Here is a 19,036-nt window from a genome sequence, read left to right as displayed (position 1 = left end):
TATAAAATTGGCATAGAATTAATAAGTCTACAATATTCTTTTACTTGACACAAGTTTTATTTAAATACTTTAATATAATTTACAAAGATCTGGTGTCGGGTAAGCCCAGATTTGTGAAAAGGAATAAACAAATGCCATAAACATATAATTATATAATGTCATCTTATTATAAGAAACTACAGAAATAAAACGATATTATCATATTTAGACAGAGTTTTGTTTGTTATATCGCTCTACATACAATATTTTAGAAAATAACGCATGTTTCATGTAAGATTCATCCACCTATGCATGTTTTTAATTACTTGAACTATTAACCTCTGTAAAACAAACTCACGCACACACACACACAACACATATTTTCTTATTAGTTTATCTAATATTTGTATCTATTAATAATGAAAAAAAAAGTAATATGTATCAAAATAAAATATATTTCTATTACATGTATAGATACATTTTGAGATAAAACATAAAACATATAAAAATATATATTTTTATTTCTCACATTAGGTATATAATTTTATCTATGTAAATAATAATTACATGTTGAAGTGTAATAAGTTACATAATTTGATTAGGTTCTTCAATTTTGATTTTCAATATAGATTGTTATGTATTTAAATACATCTATTTCTACAAAATATATTTATCATATTGTAAATATAATGAGCAAGTTGCTTAACTGCAGGTACATATAAAATGTATCAATTAAAAAGTAAAATATTTGATTAGAATACTAACTTGTATTATGTGATATTCACAATTCAGCCTTTCATAATAGATTGAACATTTTTGTAAAAATAATGTAATATGAAAATTTTTTTAGTATCAAAATGATTTTTTTTTAACAAAAGCAAATTTGATTTATGTAAATAAATACGTATATGTTAGTTTATTTGTTTCATAATCTGTACTTTTAATCAGCCAACTGATTAAAAAAAAAAAAAAAAAAATATCCATACGAATATACATATAAATATACAATGAGTATATAAAAACTCTAGCCATCTAATTTATGTAATATTATGTATATAATTATAATTTTACTCCTGTATCTAAGCTTAACATCTGCTTTGTTACTTCATACACAGCAAAACCAACTGCCATGAAAGGAATTGCCCGTAAAAAATTGATACTCATTCCACGATATAAGCCTTTTACAATGCCATCCTCAACATATATCATTTTAATTGTAGACAACATTCCAGACCTAAGAGAGTATTCATTTTATGTAGATTAATAATATCTAAATAAATAAATAAATTTACCCTTTTACTATATATATATATATATAAATATCTAAATTTCTGTATTAATGGTACCTCGGAAATATATATAACGATGGTAATTAAAAAAAGTATTGTAAGGTTAAACACAAGAGAGCCATTTCAATTTCTGTTGCAAAGTTTAAATTCTTGTAAAATATTGTATCATATTACTTACGCATATTTATGTGTAGTTGGATTCATCATTGCCAATTGCATACGTCTCTTTGTAACATCCAATGGATAAGAGAAAGTATGCGCTACAGCACCGGCTGCGCCTCCACATAAAAGTTTTGCTGGTATATTTAATATAAGACTATCTGCAATGAAATACAATGGTTATTATAATTACTTTTATTATTTTTATTTATTATTATTTTTTATCGTTAATAAAATCGATCTTTGATCTTAATCCATTGCTAATGCTTTAAATCTGTGATTGGCAAATTCTTTGAAAAGAAAGCATAACTTTAAGTAAGTAAATTCATGAAAAGAAAAAAAGGACATAATTTCATTTGTCCTTTCTAAAAGAATTTTAGTTTAGAAAGCTATTGTACCTTAATTATGCCATAATTATTTGATTGAGTAGGACAGAAGTGATGGGGATAAATACATTCATAAATAGAAGGATATCGTAATTGTAACTTCCTATCATTACATTTTTGTTAGATTCAAGAAATGTACATATAGGAAGCATAGACTGCTGAGCGAGTCAAACATATAATAACATACCAAAAGAGACGGCATCTACTATGTATGATGGCACAAACTATGTTTTTTTCTTTCTCTATCTGAAATGTAAAGTTTCTATACATCGATTAGAAAACAATAACGAGTTGTATTAATTATTTATATCTTTTTTACTCGAGCAGATACTTTTGGTTTACAGCACAGATTAGAAAGAAGCAGTCTATATTTCCTGTGTCTATATAAAATGGGCAATTTAACTCACCAGTTGTTTTATGTTCAGAACAAAGATACTGTGGCGCATATTTCAAGCATAGATATTTTAATTTCTCAAACGTATAGAAGGAAAATCCTGCGTAGGGTATCATGCCCAACATATTTGGCCAGAATCCTCTATATAATGCTCGTAAGCCACCTTCCTGAAATATTATCTTTCCATTAACTCTATTAACTTGTACTGATACAAACAAAATCCAAGTTATGAAAAATTAAGTTATCAAAATTTTATCATGTAAAAATATTTGGATTTCATGCAAGAAAATTGAATCTTTCTGTATTATCAATATATACATGATTCATTTGTCTGTATGTGTTTAATGTAGGTTTAAAATTTGATCTCGTTCTGGTATTCAAAATTTACTTTAATAATTATCTTAATTTATAATATACCTGAATATAATTAAGATATTCTATTATTATTGAAGAATTCTATTATTATTGTGATGCAAAGGCATAAATAAAGTTTTTATAGGTTTAAATGCATCTTTTTAAGATTGAAATAAATCATGTGTATCATTTATATGCATAAGTTGTCCCATCAAAAATGGTCCCTTTTTATCTTTTAAACTAAAAAAGATAGACCATAACAAATATATATCAAATTAAATGGTTCAAACTCAATTATATTGTGAGCATAGTGGTTGCTTCCAAAAGCTATCTGTGTTAACGAACGGAGAAATATGCATAATTTTTTTATAATTTACAATTTATAATAATGTGAATATTTTGACATGAAAAATGTAGCATTATTTAAAACAAATACAACAATGTATGATATAATGTAAACATTTTACATATTATATACAAGTTTTATCGATTTGAAATATCGCGGTGATGTCTATTTTTTTACTTTCTCCCCGTTATGGCCAACTTCTGACTCATGCATTAAAGATTGACTAATTGACATATGCTGTCATTTGATTATAATGCAATCCAAAGTTGGCTATATCGCACAGCCGAAAACGAAAAAGTAGAAAAGATAGTCGCCCGCGATATATCAAGTTGATAAAACTGGTATAACATGTAAAATATTTACATTATATCATACATGGTTATATTCGTTTCAATCAGCGCTATAACTTTTTCTATGTCGAAATATTCACATTATTATAAAAAATATGCATACTTCTCGATTCGTTAACACAGATTTTGGAAGCAATCATTATGTTTACAATAAAGTTCAGTTTAAATCATTTAATGATATATATATATACATATGTATATATATATATATATATATATATATATATATATATATATATACCTCTTTAAACATTTTAACAGCAGCATGTTTAATTCCAGAATAAAGTGTATTGCTGGTAACTTGAAAGGCTAATCTTGCTCTGATAGTATCAAGTGGATATGTAATTGCAGCTGCTGTGACACCTCCGGCAGCTCCAGCTAAGAACCCATCTATATGTGAACCTTGTTTGAATAATTTTCCTAAACGCTGACAAAAATTATGGAAATGTTATATCAGTTTTTTTAACATTTACAGTTTGACAAGAACAAATATAAGAGATCGACTATATGTATACAATACAGAGTAAATAAATAAGACTTTTTCAGTTATGACAGTCGAACAGATAACTAGCCAAATATTAATATGTGCATTCAAGATATGCCAACACGATATTTTAAACCATTTATCAGTAACTATTTAATGAAAAGTCTATTTGCTCTTTATTATATACACATATCCAATTTCTCTATTTTTTCTGGAAATTTTTTTTTAAGTTGACTAAAAATTGACATTTAGTTTAATAATTACCAAATATTATTAATACATGTATATCGGCAATATCATCAAAATCTTGTATATATGATTATGATCAAATTTATGAAGTATTCACTGGGAAGTAGAGAGATCTAGATTCAGTCATTCTCGTATCTTTTGCAATGTTATTTCTTTTTGTCAATACAGGAAGAATTTAAGATATTTAATTACAAACAAAATAATAAAATTATCCATATTTAAAACAATATCATAGGGGAGATTTAAATTGAAGAGTAGGAAAAAGTGAATCTAAGCAGTTATTGCAGTGGTTCCAAATATCATATATAAAATCATCCTATTTAGCTAATTAATTGTGACATGGCTAAAAAAAGAATTATGTATTTACTCTGTGATTTAGTAGTGTAGTACGTTTATTACTCTATAAGCAATAAACTTTACTGTTAATTCTCTGATAGAGAATTTTAATCATTTTAATTAAATTATTTATATTCTACATCTCTCTCTAGCAAATATTTTTATGAAAGTTGTTCAATGCAAGTATGTTCTTAGGGTTTATTCAGCAAAAGGCAGTACAGCTCTAATAAATATTATTGTTTACATATTATTAGATAAAAATTACTATCTAATATCAAACAATATATTGAATTTGAATAATCTTTAATACTGATTTTCTTCGTTACCTTTTTATATTGTTCAAATGCTGTAAATTGTATTGCTGCATAAGGCACAGCCCTAATCATTTGAACGAGATTACCTTTATATAAAGCAAGGAAATTTTCACGTTGAATAATTTCCTTTAATCCTGAGAAAACACCTGCAAAGTATGTATGCATACATACATATGTTTATGTGTGTTTGTACATATATGTATATACATATGTTAAAGATTCAATCATATTTCACATTGTTAATATTCACATTATTAACAAGAATTCAATTTTTTACCTAAATGTTTATAATATTCGTGCTGTGCTTGCAATAAAATTTTTATTCTGTCTAAAGGTGCTACAGCTGTTTTTGAGCACATACCAGCTACACCTGTAATACATAATATAACAATATTTATAATATAGAATTATATAATTTACATATTTTTATGTAAAGGAATACAACTAAAGTATCCTGTTTCCTTATTTCTAAAAATACTTTTCTTTGGGACATGAAAATCTCCCCAAAAAAAGTATCTTTAGATTTATATGTAGATTTATATATATATATATATATATATATATATATATATATATATATATATATATATATTTATAAAATCAATTTCTAAATTTATACTTTATAAAGTAATTACAAATAATTACAAAATGATAATAGAAAATACAAGAACTATTACATAACATTTTCTTTTTAATGTTAAAAAATTTTTGTTATAATTTTTATAAATCAAGATCATTTTTTGAATATAATATTATATTTTTATTCTTTCCTGATATAAAATAAGAAAAATTAAGAGGACATTCTGAAGTGGTCTTGAAATAAAATTCAATATTACAAAATTTGTAACTTTACTAAAGCATTTTCTGTAGCTTTACATTCCACTTTCTATCACTTTCTTTTTCTTGTCTCAATTTACGAAACGTGTATTGCAAAAATTCTTATTAAAAAATTATGAAGTAAAATATTTTTGAGGAATTTCAAATGACTCACCGCCGGCTATAAGATTTTTCACGATGATTTCAAAGTTCTTGGTTTTTTTCTCAGATTGATCCATGATTGCTAGATGATGCTATGTGAATTGGCTTGCAGACATAAATCGTAAATATAAATCGTTTGAGAAAAACACGAGAGATTGCTCGCGATGAAAAACAATCTGTTCATTTAATCAATGGTGAGAATCGGGAATGGTCATTGACCATCACAGACCTTGAATGATATTCCCACTCATATGAAAAAAAATGTTGAATTGCCAAAAGTTATGTCATGGAGTGAAGGGAATATTGAATAAATATTTTATATCTTATCTTCTTTTTCTTTGTCGAATTGTCCTTCTCTATTGCAGGAGTTGCAGTATCATACAGTCTTAATTTTTTATTCTATTCTATTTTTTTCGTTTAATAAAATTTCAATTTTTTGGTGTATATTGATGAATCTTCATTAATATATAGAGAAAAAATACCATATCACATTTTAACTCATAACAGTAAAAAAACTGTTTTTGCAAAAATAATTGATTCCACCAAAATCTTTTAATCAGATTTACATGGGATTTCGATTATCAGACTTTCAATTATCAGACAACAAATATAATTGGAATTATCGCATTTCCAAGCGCCCATAAGTACATACTGAACCGGCAAGTATTATGCTCAGTCATGTTGAGAAATCCCCTCTCTCATTCTACAGGCTACAGGATACAGGAATAATGGGTACTGGAATAAAGGCTACAGGCTACAGGTGGTTAGCACGAGCATAGACGCGATAACAATAAAACTGCTACCTATATACAACTCTAACAATAAGCTCCAAGCTAGCTCCTAATCAGCGATCTACATAGTAATTAAACTTACAATGCATGAAAAAAATCAGATTAATTCTCTCTCATAATAAGCATTTTTCATAATTTGATCCAACTTACTTTTTTCATAAATAAATGATGAAGTTAATAACAATGTAAATACCAAAATAATAAGCAAAAATTATAAGAATTTATAAGTACTCAAAATACAGAAAAATCGCTTCATTTTTGTTTGAATTTGCTCCAAAAAAATAACTATCTACAGTATTTATTAAGAAAAAATTAAATAATTGCTTTATGCATTTTTTGCGAGATGTCAAGAAATAGTTCGCGCGCGCAAAAGCCATTTGCGCCTGCGCAACAGGCACCGAGCGCGCTATTTTTCAAATTATTCATCATATTCATTTTTCTTTAATCCATTTAACAAATTTTAACACTAAAAATAAATAATTGAAATATATATCTAAATCGGCTATATTATTTAAATGTATTCATTTAGATTGATGTGATTAATCTTTACAATTAAAGAAATAAAGATAAAAATAAAGAGAATTAAGTTTGCAATTTAATAAGATATCCTTTAAATTATGGGGAATGTCATCTTTGGGTGTTGTTGTTAATGCTGTTTTGAAAATTTATGTATGATTTGAAATGATTTTTAAAATAATTTGATTCTTTATTTAATTTTACAAATTAAAGTTATTAGTTTAATGACTTTCAATTCTTTTACTATTATAACAATTTTCATTGATTTTTGCATAGATTTAATTGTTTAAATGTAGTCTTAATAATACATCATAATTATATGTTAATACATTTCTTATTATTATTCTTTCTTCTTATTATTAAAAACGTTAACTTATTAATACCGTATTTAGATATGTTAATAATAATCGACTATTTTACACGACTTGATAAAGTATTCATTACATTTTATCTACCAACAAAGTGCCAACAAAATGCCAACAGCTACCAACTAAATGTTATGTAATCATATATGAAATGAAAAAACAAATATAAAAAAAAAAAACAAAAACAAAGTGCATAACTATTATGCACATGTGCCATTAAAATATAATAGGAATTGAGAATAATAAAAGAAAAATTGAATTTAAATGATTCCAGAATAGAGGGGGTTCTGTATTATTAATTATTTTTTAATATTAAATAACATATCGTGGCGGATTTATAAAATGGAGATCATTATATACTACAGAATCATCTACATCAGTGTGACCTAATGTTGAATGCTCTTTACGAATACCTCCAAAAACTATTAATTCTCCTTTTCCAACTACAAGGGAATACAAAATTCTCTCATCAGGTCCTGAATGATCATCCTGTTTTAAAGGGATCCACGACGCATTGCAATCGTCGGAAAGAACATTAGTAATATCCAACACAAATATAGATAACGTGCTTTCGGCTTTTTTAAATATTTTCAGTGGTTGTACTTTCTTATTGCGAATTTTCTCTTCCATTCTTCTTAATGATTCCAATTGACGTTGTCTATCTGTATTTGAATTATTACGCAAAGGTTGATCGCGGAATGCGGCCATGCTTAGAGTATTATCACTGTAAAATGGTATCGTTTTTGAAATACTGGCTGTATGCGATGTAGTATGTGCATTTTGTGAATGTGACCTAGAGAATGCTCCATGTCGTCCATTTATATTTTCATCTCTATCTATGGCAGACAAATTTTCTTGCCTAAAAAATTAATAATAATAATGAAATTATTATAGCCATTTGCATAAATTTTCATAACAATGTTAATTAAAATTATCATAATTGTATCAGACCTTTCATGCAAAAGATTCGACTCGCACAAACGTGGTGAAGTACTTCTTTGACAAGCAACCTTTCTTAATGAAATACTCATATCACTTGGTTTGGTTTGACATCTATTTTTACTAAGTACAATAATATAATTCCCCACCTATGCAAATAATAGCATTATAATAATTGATTTGGCAACATATACAAAGTGTTTAATTATGATATCATCAATGGGAGCAAATTTTTTTACAACTAACATAAGTTAAATATGACATTCTTTTTATTCAAGAAAGAAATAATATCAAAATAATTTTCTTTTAAATGGAGGGATGATATTTAAAGATTATCTGGGTTTTTTTAAATAATTTGTTTAAGATATTAGTCACATTATATGTAAATCCGAATAGCTTCAAAAATACTAAATCAATTATACGAAGTCAATGGTTTATAAAAATAAAATAATTTTTGTTAAATTAAAAAATATATTTTTATTTTCGTAAAAAAAAAATTTTAATTATATATTATATACCTTACAAGCTTGATGACACCAAATACGTGTTGGTGCCCATTCTGTATTGTGCATATTAACTTTTTTCCATGTCCAAGATGTACCTTCCATTGTCAACAACCAAGCATCATTCATAGCAGCATTTGGTCCTGTACAACCTCCCATGCTAATTTCAAATATATAACTATAGTTATATAATTAATAATATTAATGAGTAAAAATTTATATGTAATATTCACACACACATTATTTTAATGATTTTAATGGTTATTTTAAAAAATAAATATTCTATATAGTGCACACACGCACATATATACATATATATGTATACATATAATATATACATATATATATATATATATATATATATATATATATATATACTTCTATTTATACCTCTACTCTTTATTTTAATATATATCAAGGATATTTCTCTCTTTCTTTCTATCTCAATAAATATATTTTTTCTGAAGTATGTAAATTACAAATAAGACTAACAATAAAAAAAATATTTGATTTAGTACAAAAGATAATTTCATAAACAATCAAGAATGTCTTACCAAGTACAAGTAGATGTTTTTCCCCAAGTTCAATTTGTGATTGACCATAACGTGGTTGAGGTTTCAAATTTGATGTAGTTTGTTTATGCCAATAATACAAATCCAAATTTAAGCACCATATATCATTAGAACTATTATGAAATAATACAAGTAACATTAAATATGTATGTACACATATTTATAAAAATATTGAAATATTCATATTTATATTTGTAGGTTTATATATCCACCAATAAGTATATATCTGTACCTGTATCCATTACAAACTCCACCAAAGACGACCATTAAGTTCCCATGTATTGTTGCAGAATGTGCAGATGTTGGCGGTGGAGTTTCTAATGTATTTATAGCAGTCCATTTATTTGATTCTATAGAGTATACATGTAATTCATTAAATAATTTCCATTGCTGAAAATGTATTATATATATTATTATCTCTTTTTGTATATTTCACATTTTATTTAAAATATTTGTTTAATTATTTTAGTATTAGTCTTCTTTCTTTAGGCAAAATAAACATAATAAATAAATAGATTCAAGAAGATAATTTGTAACAATTTATAAAACAAATAAATGACGAATAACATTGTAATTTGATTGTTTATACTTTCTAAATTATGATTTAATTATATAAATTTAATTAAGATATATTTTATAAAGCTTTCACATATATAAAGTTTAGCAAATTTTTTAAAAATAAGACTAACAGTTTTAAGTATGTATCTAAAATGAAATAAACTCGGCCACTATATAAATTAATATCAACTGTGTTGTCTTTTTATTAAATAATTACCTGATGTAAAGGATATGGTGATGGATGAGACCAGCCTCCAAATAAAATTAAACTTTTGTTATAATAGAGCATAGTGGCACAAGCTTTAGGTGATGGATAGTTGCCCATAGTGATTGGTCTAACCCAAGTTCTTGTGCCTAAATCTAACTGCCACAAATCATTGAATGTTGTCCATGTAGCTGTGCAACCACCAAATACATACATAGAATTATTATATATACATGCGGAATGTGAATGTCTCTTTCCAATGGTGAGTGCCCAATGAGTAGATGGCAATGAATTCCATAGTAAAGATCCAAAAGCAACAGACTTTTGAAAATGTGCTTCATTGTGTTCCATTACATCTAATTAAAAAGATATATATAATAAATTTGTTCCACACAAACATATTTCTATTACAACATATAATAAATGTATAAAGAATAATGAAATAAATGGATGCATACTTTTGGTGACACGGTACCATCTTTTACAAACAAATTTGCACTCTTGGAGATCTTTATAAGGTGGTATTAAGCTCAGAATGTATTCCAATAATTCATCAGGTAGATCATCAATTTTACATTGCATTTTTCATCAAACAATAAGAGTATCATAAAAGTTGATTATATTTTGCATCTGAAATGCAGTGATTGCAATTGAAACTCTCAAGAGATCGAAATGTCTTCATTCCCAAAATATCAAAATAAAAAGTTTATTCCTAAAAATATATTTTTTTGCTTTTTATAGACATTATTCTTGTATCACTATGTATAGACCTGTTTATAATATAAGCATATATTATAGTCTCCTTTTTATATTTTACATACATATATATATATATATATATAATAAAATTTTAACAAACTCAACAAATTTTTATAATAATTTTCATTCTTAAAGAAAGTACTAAACGAGTGTCATACAATGTGATATAAATACATACATCATACAAATCATACGATTTCAACCATGAACTTAAGCCCATATCAGACTACGCACATGATGTAAAATGACATCATTTCTACGCATTGAAAATTGAGATTGAATATTGAAGATTAAATTTTGACCAGTCAGGACAAAGAAATTTTAGTCCCTTTTGTTCTGATTAGTCAAATTTCAAATTTTAATCTTCAATTTTCATTGCGTAGTCTGATACGGGCTTTACGAGATTTTCGATGAGTATCCAACTTGGATCACTATATCACTATATTTTAATCGGCACTATATTTTATTATGAATTCAAGTCTTTTATTGGCAGAGACAATGCAATGTCACTAATCGTTTTCAGAGCGATTATCCTGCTACATTCGAAAACGCCATTTAAGCCTAGATTCCAAAACCGGTATAAAATTTTCTCTTCGAGGAAAATTTTACTCTATAGCGGGCTTGGAAAAATCAGAAACATTTAAAAAAGTTTTGAAACAGCCATTGAGTAAAATTTTTCTCGATGAGTACGTTTTGAAACGTAGCCTAAAAATAAGAACGGACTATTAGTGTATTCGATTTGTTGACTCTATCCGATTCTGGGTCGAGTCGAGTCAGATCTCAAGTTCGATTTGAAACTCAATGACTCTAAACTATCATGGCGGAAAGCCGTTTATGATTGGTTTCGTGATTCATAACCTCCATCAAAGAGTCTTTAACTTCTAATTATTCTTGATCATCATCATCATAGAAGTATAAGTTTATATTATATCAACAAATCGAATACGCTATATGAATACCGGCTTATGATTCCGCTCGTTCATGTAACTCTCCCAACCGCGGAAATGTGAAACTTTACACCTAAATATTTTTGCCCTGAAACTTGGTGGCGGAAATCTAGGGAATTAATAAATATACTTCGGAATTGAAGTAAATATGGTACATTGTTATTAAAGCGGAGAGCACACACTTTTGCATAAGCGCATAATTATAAGCATAAGGAAATTGATTGGTTCATTTTCTTATGCATACATTTATGGACCAATCAATTTCTTTATGTTTATGGTTATGCGCTTATGCAAAGTGTGTGCTCCCCGCTTAATTGTAAAGCGAGGAGCACACACTTTTGCATAAGCGCATAATTATAAGCATAAGGAAATTGATTGGTCCACAAATGTATGCATAAGAAAATAAACCAATCAATTTCCTTATACTTATGGCTATGCGCTTATGCAAAAGTGTGTGTCCCCGCTTAAAGGTCTTTGCATAATGTAAGGCAATAGTGATAGCAATGAACGATATCCAATGAGAGATCTACTTTTTCGAAAAAGCAATGTTCTTATTGGATATTGCCCATTGCTATCGCTATTACCTTATTCCCTTATTCCCTTATCGCTGTCGCCTCGCATTGTGTAAGAGCCTTAACTGCATTACCAGAAAAAAAATTTTTCATGTATATAATGTTGTACTAATAATAATAAACCCTCTCTTAGCTATAGAGATTATGTTTAATGATTTCACTTTGTGCGCACCTAAGCTACTTACATAATCGCTATACGTGAAAAGTTTTATATCAAGAAATCTGGATAAGTGAAAAAAAAAATGTAAAAAATTAAAAGTTTCACGTAAAATTACGTGATAGATTCCTAAGATGCATTCCACTTGCATTACAAAACTTTGTATCGCCCGATTGGCCAATCGGGATAAAGACTTCATTTTTTGATTGGCCAATCAGATAATTCGAACAATTTGTAACACCAATGGAGTGTGCATCCTTAATATAATCATGTTATTAATGATATATCTTGTGGAACCGATTGTGACTTGTGACCAATTGCGAAGAGATCTGCTCAAAAATCTGAAGTCACTCGATACGCCACGGATCATCCATAAGTCGATGTTTGATTAGATTAAATTGCAGGATTCTCTTGGACTAATGGAAGAATTAGGTATTATTTTGCCCGATAAGGTACGTTTATATTTGATTTTTTATATTAACCCTATCTGTATAAATTCATACAATTTAAAATAATTTAATAATATATATATGTTTATAACTACAGAATTGTATTTTATAACGTTGTAAATAATTGGTGATTTTAATTGATAAAAGAGTTTATGAATATTGATTTATATTAAACTTATATATTCAGGATGTGGCTGAAATCGATTGTAAGCCTGTTGTTGGTCATTACACAGGAGCTGGAGACGAGTTGGATGTCGAAGATCTTTATACCAAATATAAGGTAGATGTTGCATATTTCCATAAACATTCCAATATATTATCTGAAGTATATAACAGATTTTAAAACCATATATTTATACATACTTCTTTTATATTTTGTTAATTTTATCTTTTTATGTCTTTTTTTATCAATTAACTTGCAACAATATTACTGTGAAGTTACATAGCATTTTGTCAAGCTTATTAAAGATACTGAATACATACTACAATTATATTGTTTAATCTTTCGAATAGAAATTGCAAAGAATGCTAGAATTTCTCGAGGTACAAGAAGAATATATCAAGGATGAGCAACGTAATCTAAAAAAAGAATACCTGCATGCGCAAGAAGAAGTTAAACGTATTCAAAGTGTACCTTTGGTCATTGGACAATTTCTCGAAGCTGTTGATCAGAATACTGGCATAGTGGGTTCTACAACAGGCTCAAATTATTATGTACGAATTTTATCCACTATAGACAGAGAACTTTTAAAGCCTTCCGCTAGTGTAGCGCTTCATAAGCATAGCAATGCTTTAGTTGATGTATTACCACCAGAAGCTGATTCCAGCATTTCGATGTTACAAGCAGGTGAAAATTTCCTCCAAGAATGAAACTACATTTAGATTAAATGAAAATGTAATAGAATTGTAAATATCAAGATTTACTTGCAATGCAGATGAGAAGCCAGATATTCAATACAGTGATATAGGCGGGATGGATATGCAGAAGCAAGAGATCAGAGAAGCAGTAGAATTGCCTCTTACTCATTTTGAATTGTATAAACAAATCGGTATTGACCCACCACGAGGTGTACTTATGTATGGACCACCCGGTTGTGGAAAAACTATGTTGGCAAAAGCAGTTGCTAGACATACTACTGGTACAAATCTAAATATATTGTTAAAAGAATTCTCACATAAAATATATAAACTAATCGCGTGGAAGAAGAAAAGAGAAACAGATTTTGTGCTCTAAATTCTGTTATTTTCTATTTTCCAGCTGCTTTCATTCGTGTAGTGGGTTCTGAATTTGTGCAAAAGTATTTGGGCGAAGGACCAAGAATGGTGCGAGATGTGTTCCGTTTGGCTAAAGAAAACTCACCAGCCATAATATTCGTTGATGAAATAGATGCTATTGCTACAAAAAGATTTGATGCTCAAACTGGAGCAGATCGTGAAGTGCAACGTATTCTCCTGGAATTATTGAATCAAATGGATGGTTTTGATCAAACAACCAATGTTAAAGTTATTATGGCAACAAACAGGTGAGCTAGTTATAATTCTGTATTAGAAGTTTAATTTCTTAATTTATTGGATGTCAAGATAGTTAATACCTCTGCTTTGCTATTTCGATTTACTCTCATAGAGCGGACACACTAGATCCCGCATTGCTTCGTCCTGGTAGATTGGACCGCAAGATTGAATTTCCGCTACCCGATCGTCGTCAGAAACGTTTAATCTTCTCTACGATTACCGCGAAAATGAATTTGAGCGAAGAAGTGGATCTTGAGGATTATGTAGCACGACCAGACAGAATTTCTGGTGCTGATATTAATGCTATCTGTCAAGAGGCAGGAATGCACGCGGTCCGTGAAAATCGTTATATAGTTTTAGCAAAAGATTTTGAAAAGGGTTATAAAAACAATATTAAGAAAGACGAGTCCGAGCACGAATTCTACAAGTAAACTTGATAATATTCCGTATTCTCGATTATATATCTTACGATATACATATATTACTATACATGCGCATGATAAATATAGGCATTATTATAAGATTAAATTAATGAATGCAATTATTGCATCAAATGTTGCTTCTCTGCCCATTGTCTTTGTTGCTTGGATACTTTAATCATTTATCATATATAATAATCAAGTATTATATCTTTGATTCCTTTTATTATATTTATCCCTTATAAGTAAATTGTAATCCAATAAAGATTAAAAAAACTCTTCTTTTTATTTGTGTAGTCTTATATTCTCTGTATTTATGGAACAAAGTTATATGTACTTTAAAAATTTACTAATAAGCAAAAAGAGAGGTGTTTATAAATCAATTGATAGAAAGATATTTTATAACGAAATTTTTTTCGAAAATTTATTCAATCTTCAAAATCAAATTTATAAAATCAAATTTATAAATCAAATTTATTCAAAAAATTGTTTCAGTCTATGATTGTAAGTTTCAAATTTTAGATTCTGCACGCAATAAAGAAAATATTAGGGAAATAAATATTAATTGCAATTATTTTACTTCAAACAATAAAGGTACATGTATATATATATATATTAAATGATTCCAAATTGTTCTTCCTAATATATATCAAACAATTCAGTTTATGATTGTAAATTTCAAATTTTACGTCCTGCATACAATAAAGAAAATATTAGGGATAGGAATAAATATTAATTGCAATTATTTTACTTCAAACATGGCTCACTAACATGCGCCAGGCTAAAGATCGGCGATGATTGATCAGAATTTACTCAATAATTCTTTTATTAACTTCTTTTATTAAGCGTTATACAAAAAAATGGTAAAGTACTTTCCTGCTTGGTTTAATCCTCATCTCTATCTGCACATATTAGGAGTGGGGATTATTGTCAGCCACCTTGTATTATATATATATATATATATATATATATATATATATATATATATATATATATATATGTATATATACACATGATATGCACATGGCATCTTACATTTTTTATTGCATTTATATTTACATCATGTCTTATTTTTTAAATAATTATAATAACAATTCCTATAAAAATCAATATAATGAGGCCTATTTTGTGAAATCTGATTATAAAACGTATGTATATTTGAATAAATTTATTATTTATTTATTAACTTAGCATTAATTAAAGTGAATATAATTTTTTCATTACCGTACGCACGATAATAATATTAATAGCGTTAAGAACTTCTAGATAGAAGTTGCACATTGAATTTAAAAAATATATCCATAGTTTAAAATATTTTTTAGCAAAACGTATTTTTTGTATACATATTAAATTGCCCTTTCAAGAATATATTCTGGATTATATTCATTAGGGTTAGGGAAATAGAAGAAAATTCTCCTTTCTCCGTATTCAGGATTACTGAAAAACGATATAATATTATAAATGAACATGAGAGAAAAATTCCAAAAGAATCGATCATATTGACGCTTACAACAACTATTTTTGAGTCTGCGATACGAAAATTGGAATTAGCAGTTAATAATGCAATTAAATTTTCTTTGCTTACTGATGATATCATATCATTGTAATAAATCTATTCATAATCTTAGATGGCTTTGCCTTCCCTTATATTGGATCCTGAATTATGTACAGTTTTTACAACTAGCGAAATGAATGTAATAAACGATGTCTTGTGCAATATTGAATTTTGCTGTAAATGTTTACAACAAGATTACGCAATCAGGTAATCGGCTTAAAACATATATGTATATACATCGGTTTTATGTATTTACCGATGATTTCAATTTCCAATTTATGATTAAACACAAATATATTTAACATTTTAGCATCATCTATAAAGAAGGAATCGATGATACAAATTCTAAAAAAACTGCGTACGACACATTTAGTTTAGACTATGCGGTTTACAAAGCACTGAAGGTTATCTTTATCCTATATTCATTCTGATTTTATATAAAAAATTAAAAATTAATAAATTCATAGAATGTTTTTATTTATAAATAATGGATATCAATTTATAATATAATATATACTTAATTTAGATTAAAAACGTCAAATATAAAAAAATTTATACAAACAAAATAAAATTGAATCATATTTCTATTATCAGAAAAATAGAGATTTTTTATTTCTTACATTGCCATTTTCTAATCACATATATTTATTCTTTTTTGTAGATTCTTGATAAACATGTTGACATTCTTCGTACGAATCCTCGCTATAAACATATTTCAATGCCATCAGCTTTGTTTTTGAATTACATCCGTTATTTTTTAAATTATATTTTATGTAGAATGCATCTTATGTCAGAACAAGCGAGAAATAAAGAATTACATTATAGACAACTCTGGCGCTGCCATAAAAAATCTGTCGCTGATATTGCTAGTAAAATATAATTTTTATATACAAAAATATAATACATATTATATATATATATATATATATATATATATATATATACATATTATATATATATATATATATATATACATATATATATATATATATATATATATATATATATATATATATATATATATCATTAATCTTCTTTTTCTTCTTTGGACATCTTTATAGTATCCACTACAAATTTGGAGAGGCAACGAATTAATCATAAAAGAATGCTCGAGGACGTAGTTAAACAATACGGGAAAAATATAATTGCTATTAATGAAATCGACAAAAAGTGTAATGAAGATATCATAAACACAACGTATATCTATATTTAAAAACTTATTATACGTTTTGTAGATAAAATGTAGAACGTAGAATTATTATTGAGCGCTTTTAGGTTTACGTATATATACGTGCTTTACAAACATTTTTTATCTTTGCGATTTATTTTTATAGTATCAAATACGAGAAGAAACAATTTACTTTATATAAAGCTTGGGAATTCGAACAAAATGAAATACGATTAGCGTTGGAGAATGTTATAGATGACTTCGAATCCTTAAAAGATATAAATACGAAATTGCAACAAACTATCCGTGAACGCAAGTATGCGTGCATAAAATTTGAATTATTTATTTTTTTCTATATATTTATACTATAAGCCGAGTAGAGGAAAAATAACGGAACTCTATCGGGACTCCTGGAGCCTAGGATCTAGATTTTGCGTTGGTTGACATTCTACTGTTAAGTTACACATTGCCCCTTCCTATCGTGTCTTCTCTACTCGGTAAAAATAAAATATGAATAAAAATTATAAAGAATGTTTGCTTACATAAGTATTTACCTTTATTACATTTTTTTAATTTTTTTTATTATATATATATATATTTTTTTTTTAAATTATTTTATATACATATATAAATATATATTTTTATATACATATATAAAAAATACAAATAAATAAATAATATATATAATAAAAAATTAAATATAAAAATGTAATAAAAGTAAATATTTACAAATAACATTTTGTAAACAAACATTCTGTGTAATTTTCATTCAACCAGCATAACTCCTTTATGTTGGGATTTCAATTTCCATCAATATATATAATTATATAATCATTGCCTATATAGATTGACAATTGAATCAAAATTATTAGCAGTAATAGCTAAATATGACTTAGAAATTGGCAGCAGGTATCAAATGTTAGAAGAACTCAGTGAAGCATATGAATACGATAAGCTGGAAAAACATATGTTGGAGGTAATTTTTACCTAGATATGCATTATATATATATATATATATATATATATATATATATATATATATATATATATATGTTTAGAACTAGATTATCATCGCATAATATATATTTAAATTACAGAAAGAGATAAAACGACAAGAAATATACCTTGCTTCTATCAAAGGAAAAGAAAAAAATGAGGATGATAAATTTTTGTTAGATGATGATGAACATTTATCTACTAATGCACAACAAGAACATTCTGCACGGATTATCTCCAACGTTGATTTGAAAAATTTTGTGGAATAGAGGATTAAAATAAATAGAAGAAATAGGAAAATAACTCCTAATGTATGTATTTTACATTAGTTAAAATGTATTTTATTAGTATAAATGTATTTACATAGAATTTGTTTAAAGCTCCTCATTGCAATCATATTGAAATTACGACATTAAAAATTATATAATCTTTTTT

At 26.9% G+C, this 19,036-nt stretch overlaps 4 protein-coding genes across 7 annotated transcripts; 2 read left to right on the top strand and 2 right to left on the bottom strand.

The window, feature by feature from the left end:
• Nucleotides 1–359: 359 nt before the first annotated feature.
• Nucleotides 360–6,745, bottom strand: LOC126858605 (solute carrier family 25 member 16-like). The gene is made up of 7 exons (XM_050609086.1): nt 5,632–6,745; nt 4,918–5,010; nt 4,653–4,786; nt 3,499–3,684; nt 2,221–2,374; nt 1,447–1,588; nt 360–1,213 (listed from the first exon to the last, which is right to left on the bottom strand). Exons 1-7 carry the CDS (start codon nt 5,693–5,695, stop codon nt 1,039–1,041), a joined length of 948 nt encoding a protein of 315 aa, XP_050465043.1. The 5' UTR covers nt 5,696–6,745; the 3' UTR covers nt 360–1,038.
• Nucleotides 6,746–7,091: 346 nt separating this feature from the next.
• Nucleotides 7,092–11,813, bottom strand: LOC126858555 (F-box only protein 42-like). 4 transcript variants are annotated; one of them, XM_050608994.1, is made up of 8 exons: nt 11,786–11,813; nt 10,526–10,697; nt 10,080–10,423; nt 9,537–9,694; nt 9,288–9,417; nt 8,748–8,888; nt 8,242–8,378; nt 7,092–8,149 (listed from the first exon to the last, which is right to left on the bottom strand). In XM_050608994.1, the coding sequence occupies exons 2-8, from the start codon at nt 10,647–10,649 to the stop codon at nt 7,603–7,605; spliced, it is 1,581 nt and encodes a 526-aa protein (XP_050464951.1). In that variant the 5' UTR covers nt 10,650–10,697; nt 11,786–11,813; the 3' UTR covers nt 7,092–7,602. The 4 variants fall into 4 exon arrangements, with proteins under 4 accessions (XP_050464951.1, XP_050464942.1, XP_050464924.1 ...); XM_050608985.1 differs by lacking the exon at nt 11,786–11,813 and adding an exon at nt 11,005–11,045; XM_050608967.1 differs by lacking the exon at nt 11,786–11,813 and adding an exon at nt 11,005–11,043 and having other exon boundaries at nt 10,526–10,837.
• Nucleotides 11,814–12,688: 875 nt separating this feature from the next.
• On the top strand, nt 12,689–15,170 carry LOC126858568 (26S proteasome regulatory subunit 6B). The gene is made up of 6 exons (XM_050609007.1): nt 12,689–12,954; nt 13,139–13,231; nt 13,465–13,798; nt 13,887–14,090; nt 14,210–14,474; nt 14,576–15,170. Exons 1-6 carry the CDS (start codon nt 12,922–12,924, stop codon nt 14,892–14,894), a joined length of 1,248 nt encoding a protein of 415 aa, XP_050464964.1. The 5' UTR covers nt 12,689–12,921; the 3' UTR covers nt 14,895–15,170.
• A 680-nt stretch (nt 15,171–15,850) lies between these two features.
• Nucleotides 15,851–18,886, top strand: LOC126858598 (uncharacterized). The gene is made up of 8 exons (XM_050609073.1): nt 15,851–16,030; nt 16,511–16,644; nt 16,748–16,841; nt 17,099–17,306; nt 17,499–17,634; nt 17,772–17,921; nt 18,452–18,581; nt 18,703–18,886. The coding sequence occupies exons 2-8, from the start codon at nt 16,511–16,513 to the stop codon at nt 18,868–18,870; spliced, it is 1,020 nt and encodes a 339-aa protein (XP_050465030.1). The 5' UTR covers nt 15,851–16,030; the 3' UTR covers nt 18,871–18,886.
• The last annotated feature ends 150 nt before the right edge of the window (nt 18,887–19,036 follow it).

The sequence above is a fragment of the Cataglyphis hispanica genome, chromosome 2 (genome assembly GCF_021464435.1).
Source record: "Cataglyphis hispanica isolate Lineage 1 chromosome 2, ULB_Chis1_1.0, whole genome shotgun sequence".
Taxonomy (NCBI): domain Eukaryota; kingdom Metazoa; phylum Arthropoda; class Insecta; order Hymenoptera; family Formicidae; genus Cataglyphis; species Cataglyphis hispanica.
This window is presented reverse-complemented; position numbering and strand designations above follow the sequence as displayed.

Coding starts and splice junctions, on each gene's coding strand:
- LOC126858568 (XM_050609007.1), top strand. CDS start 12,922: ATGGAAGAATTAGGTATTATTTTGCCCGATAAG. Junction 12,955..13,138: donor GTATTATTTTGCCCGATAAG/GTACGTTTATAT, acceptor TTATATATTCAG/GATGTGGCTGAAATCGATTG. Junction 13,232..13,464: donor ATCTTTATACCAAATATAAG/GTAGATGTTGCA, acceptor TCTTTCGAATAG/AAATTGCAAAGAATGCTAGA.
- LOC126858605 (XM_050609086.1), bottom strand. CDS start 5,695: ATGGATCAATCTGAGAAAAAAACCAAGAACTTTGAAATCATCGTGAAA. Junction 3,685..4,652: donor CATTTGAACAATATAAAAAG/GTAACGAAGAAA, acceptor AATTTTTGTCAG/CGTTTAGGAAAATTATTCAA. Junction 1,589..2,220: donor TTCTGAACATAAAACAACTG/GTGAGTTAAATT, acceptor ATTTCATTGCAG/ATAGTCTTATATTAAATATA.
- LOC126858555 (XM_050608994.1), bottom strand. CDS start 10,649: ATGCAATGTAAAATTGATGATCTACCTGATGAATTATTGGAATACATT. Junction 8,379..8,747: donor GGTGTCATCAAGCTTGTAAG/GTATATAATATA, acceptor TTATTTGCATAG/GTGGGGAATTATATTATTGT. Junction 8,150..8,241: donor TCGAATCTTTTGCATGAAAG/GTCTGATACAAT, acceptor TTAATTTTTTAG/GCAAGAAAATTTGTCTGCCA.
- LOC126858598 (XM_050609073.1), top strand. CDS start 16,511: ATGGCTTTGCCTTCCCTTATATTGGATCCTGAATTATGTACAGTTTTT. Junction 16,645..16,747: donor CAACAAGATTACGCAATCAG/GTAATCGGCTTA, acceptor TTAACATTTTAG/CATCATCTATAAAGAAGGAA. Junction 17,307..17,498: donor ATCTGTCGCTGATATTGCTA/GTAAAATATAAT, acceptor ACATCTTTATAG/TATCCACTACAAATTTGGAG.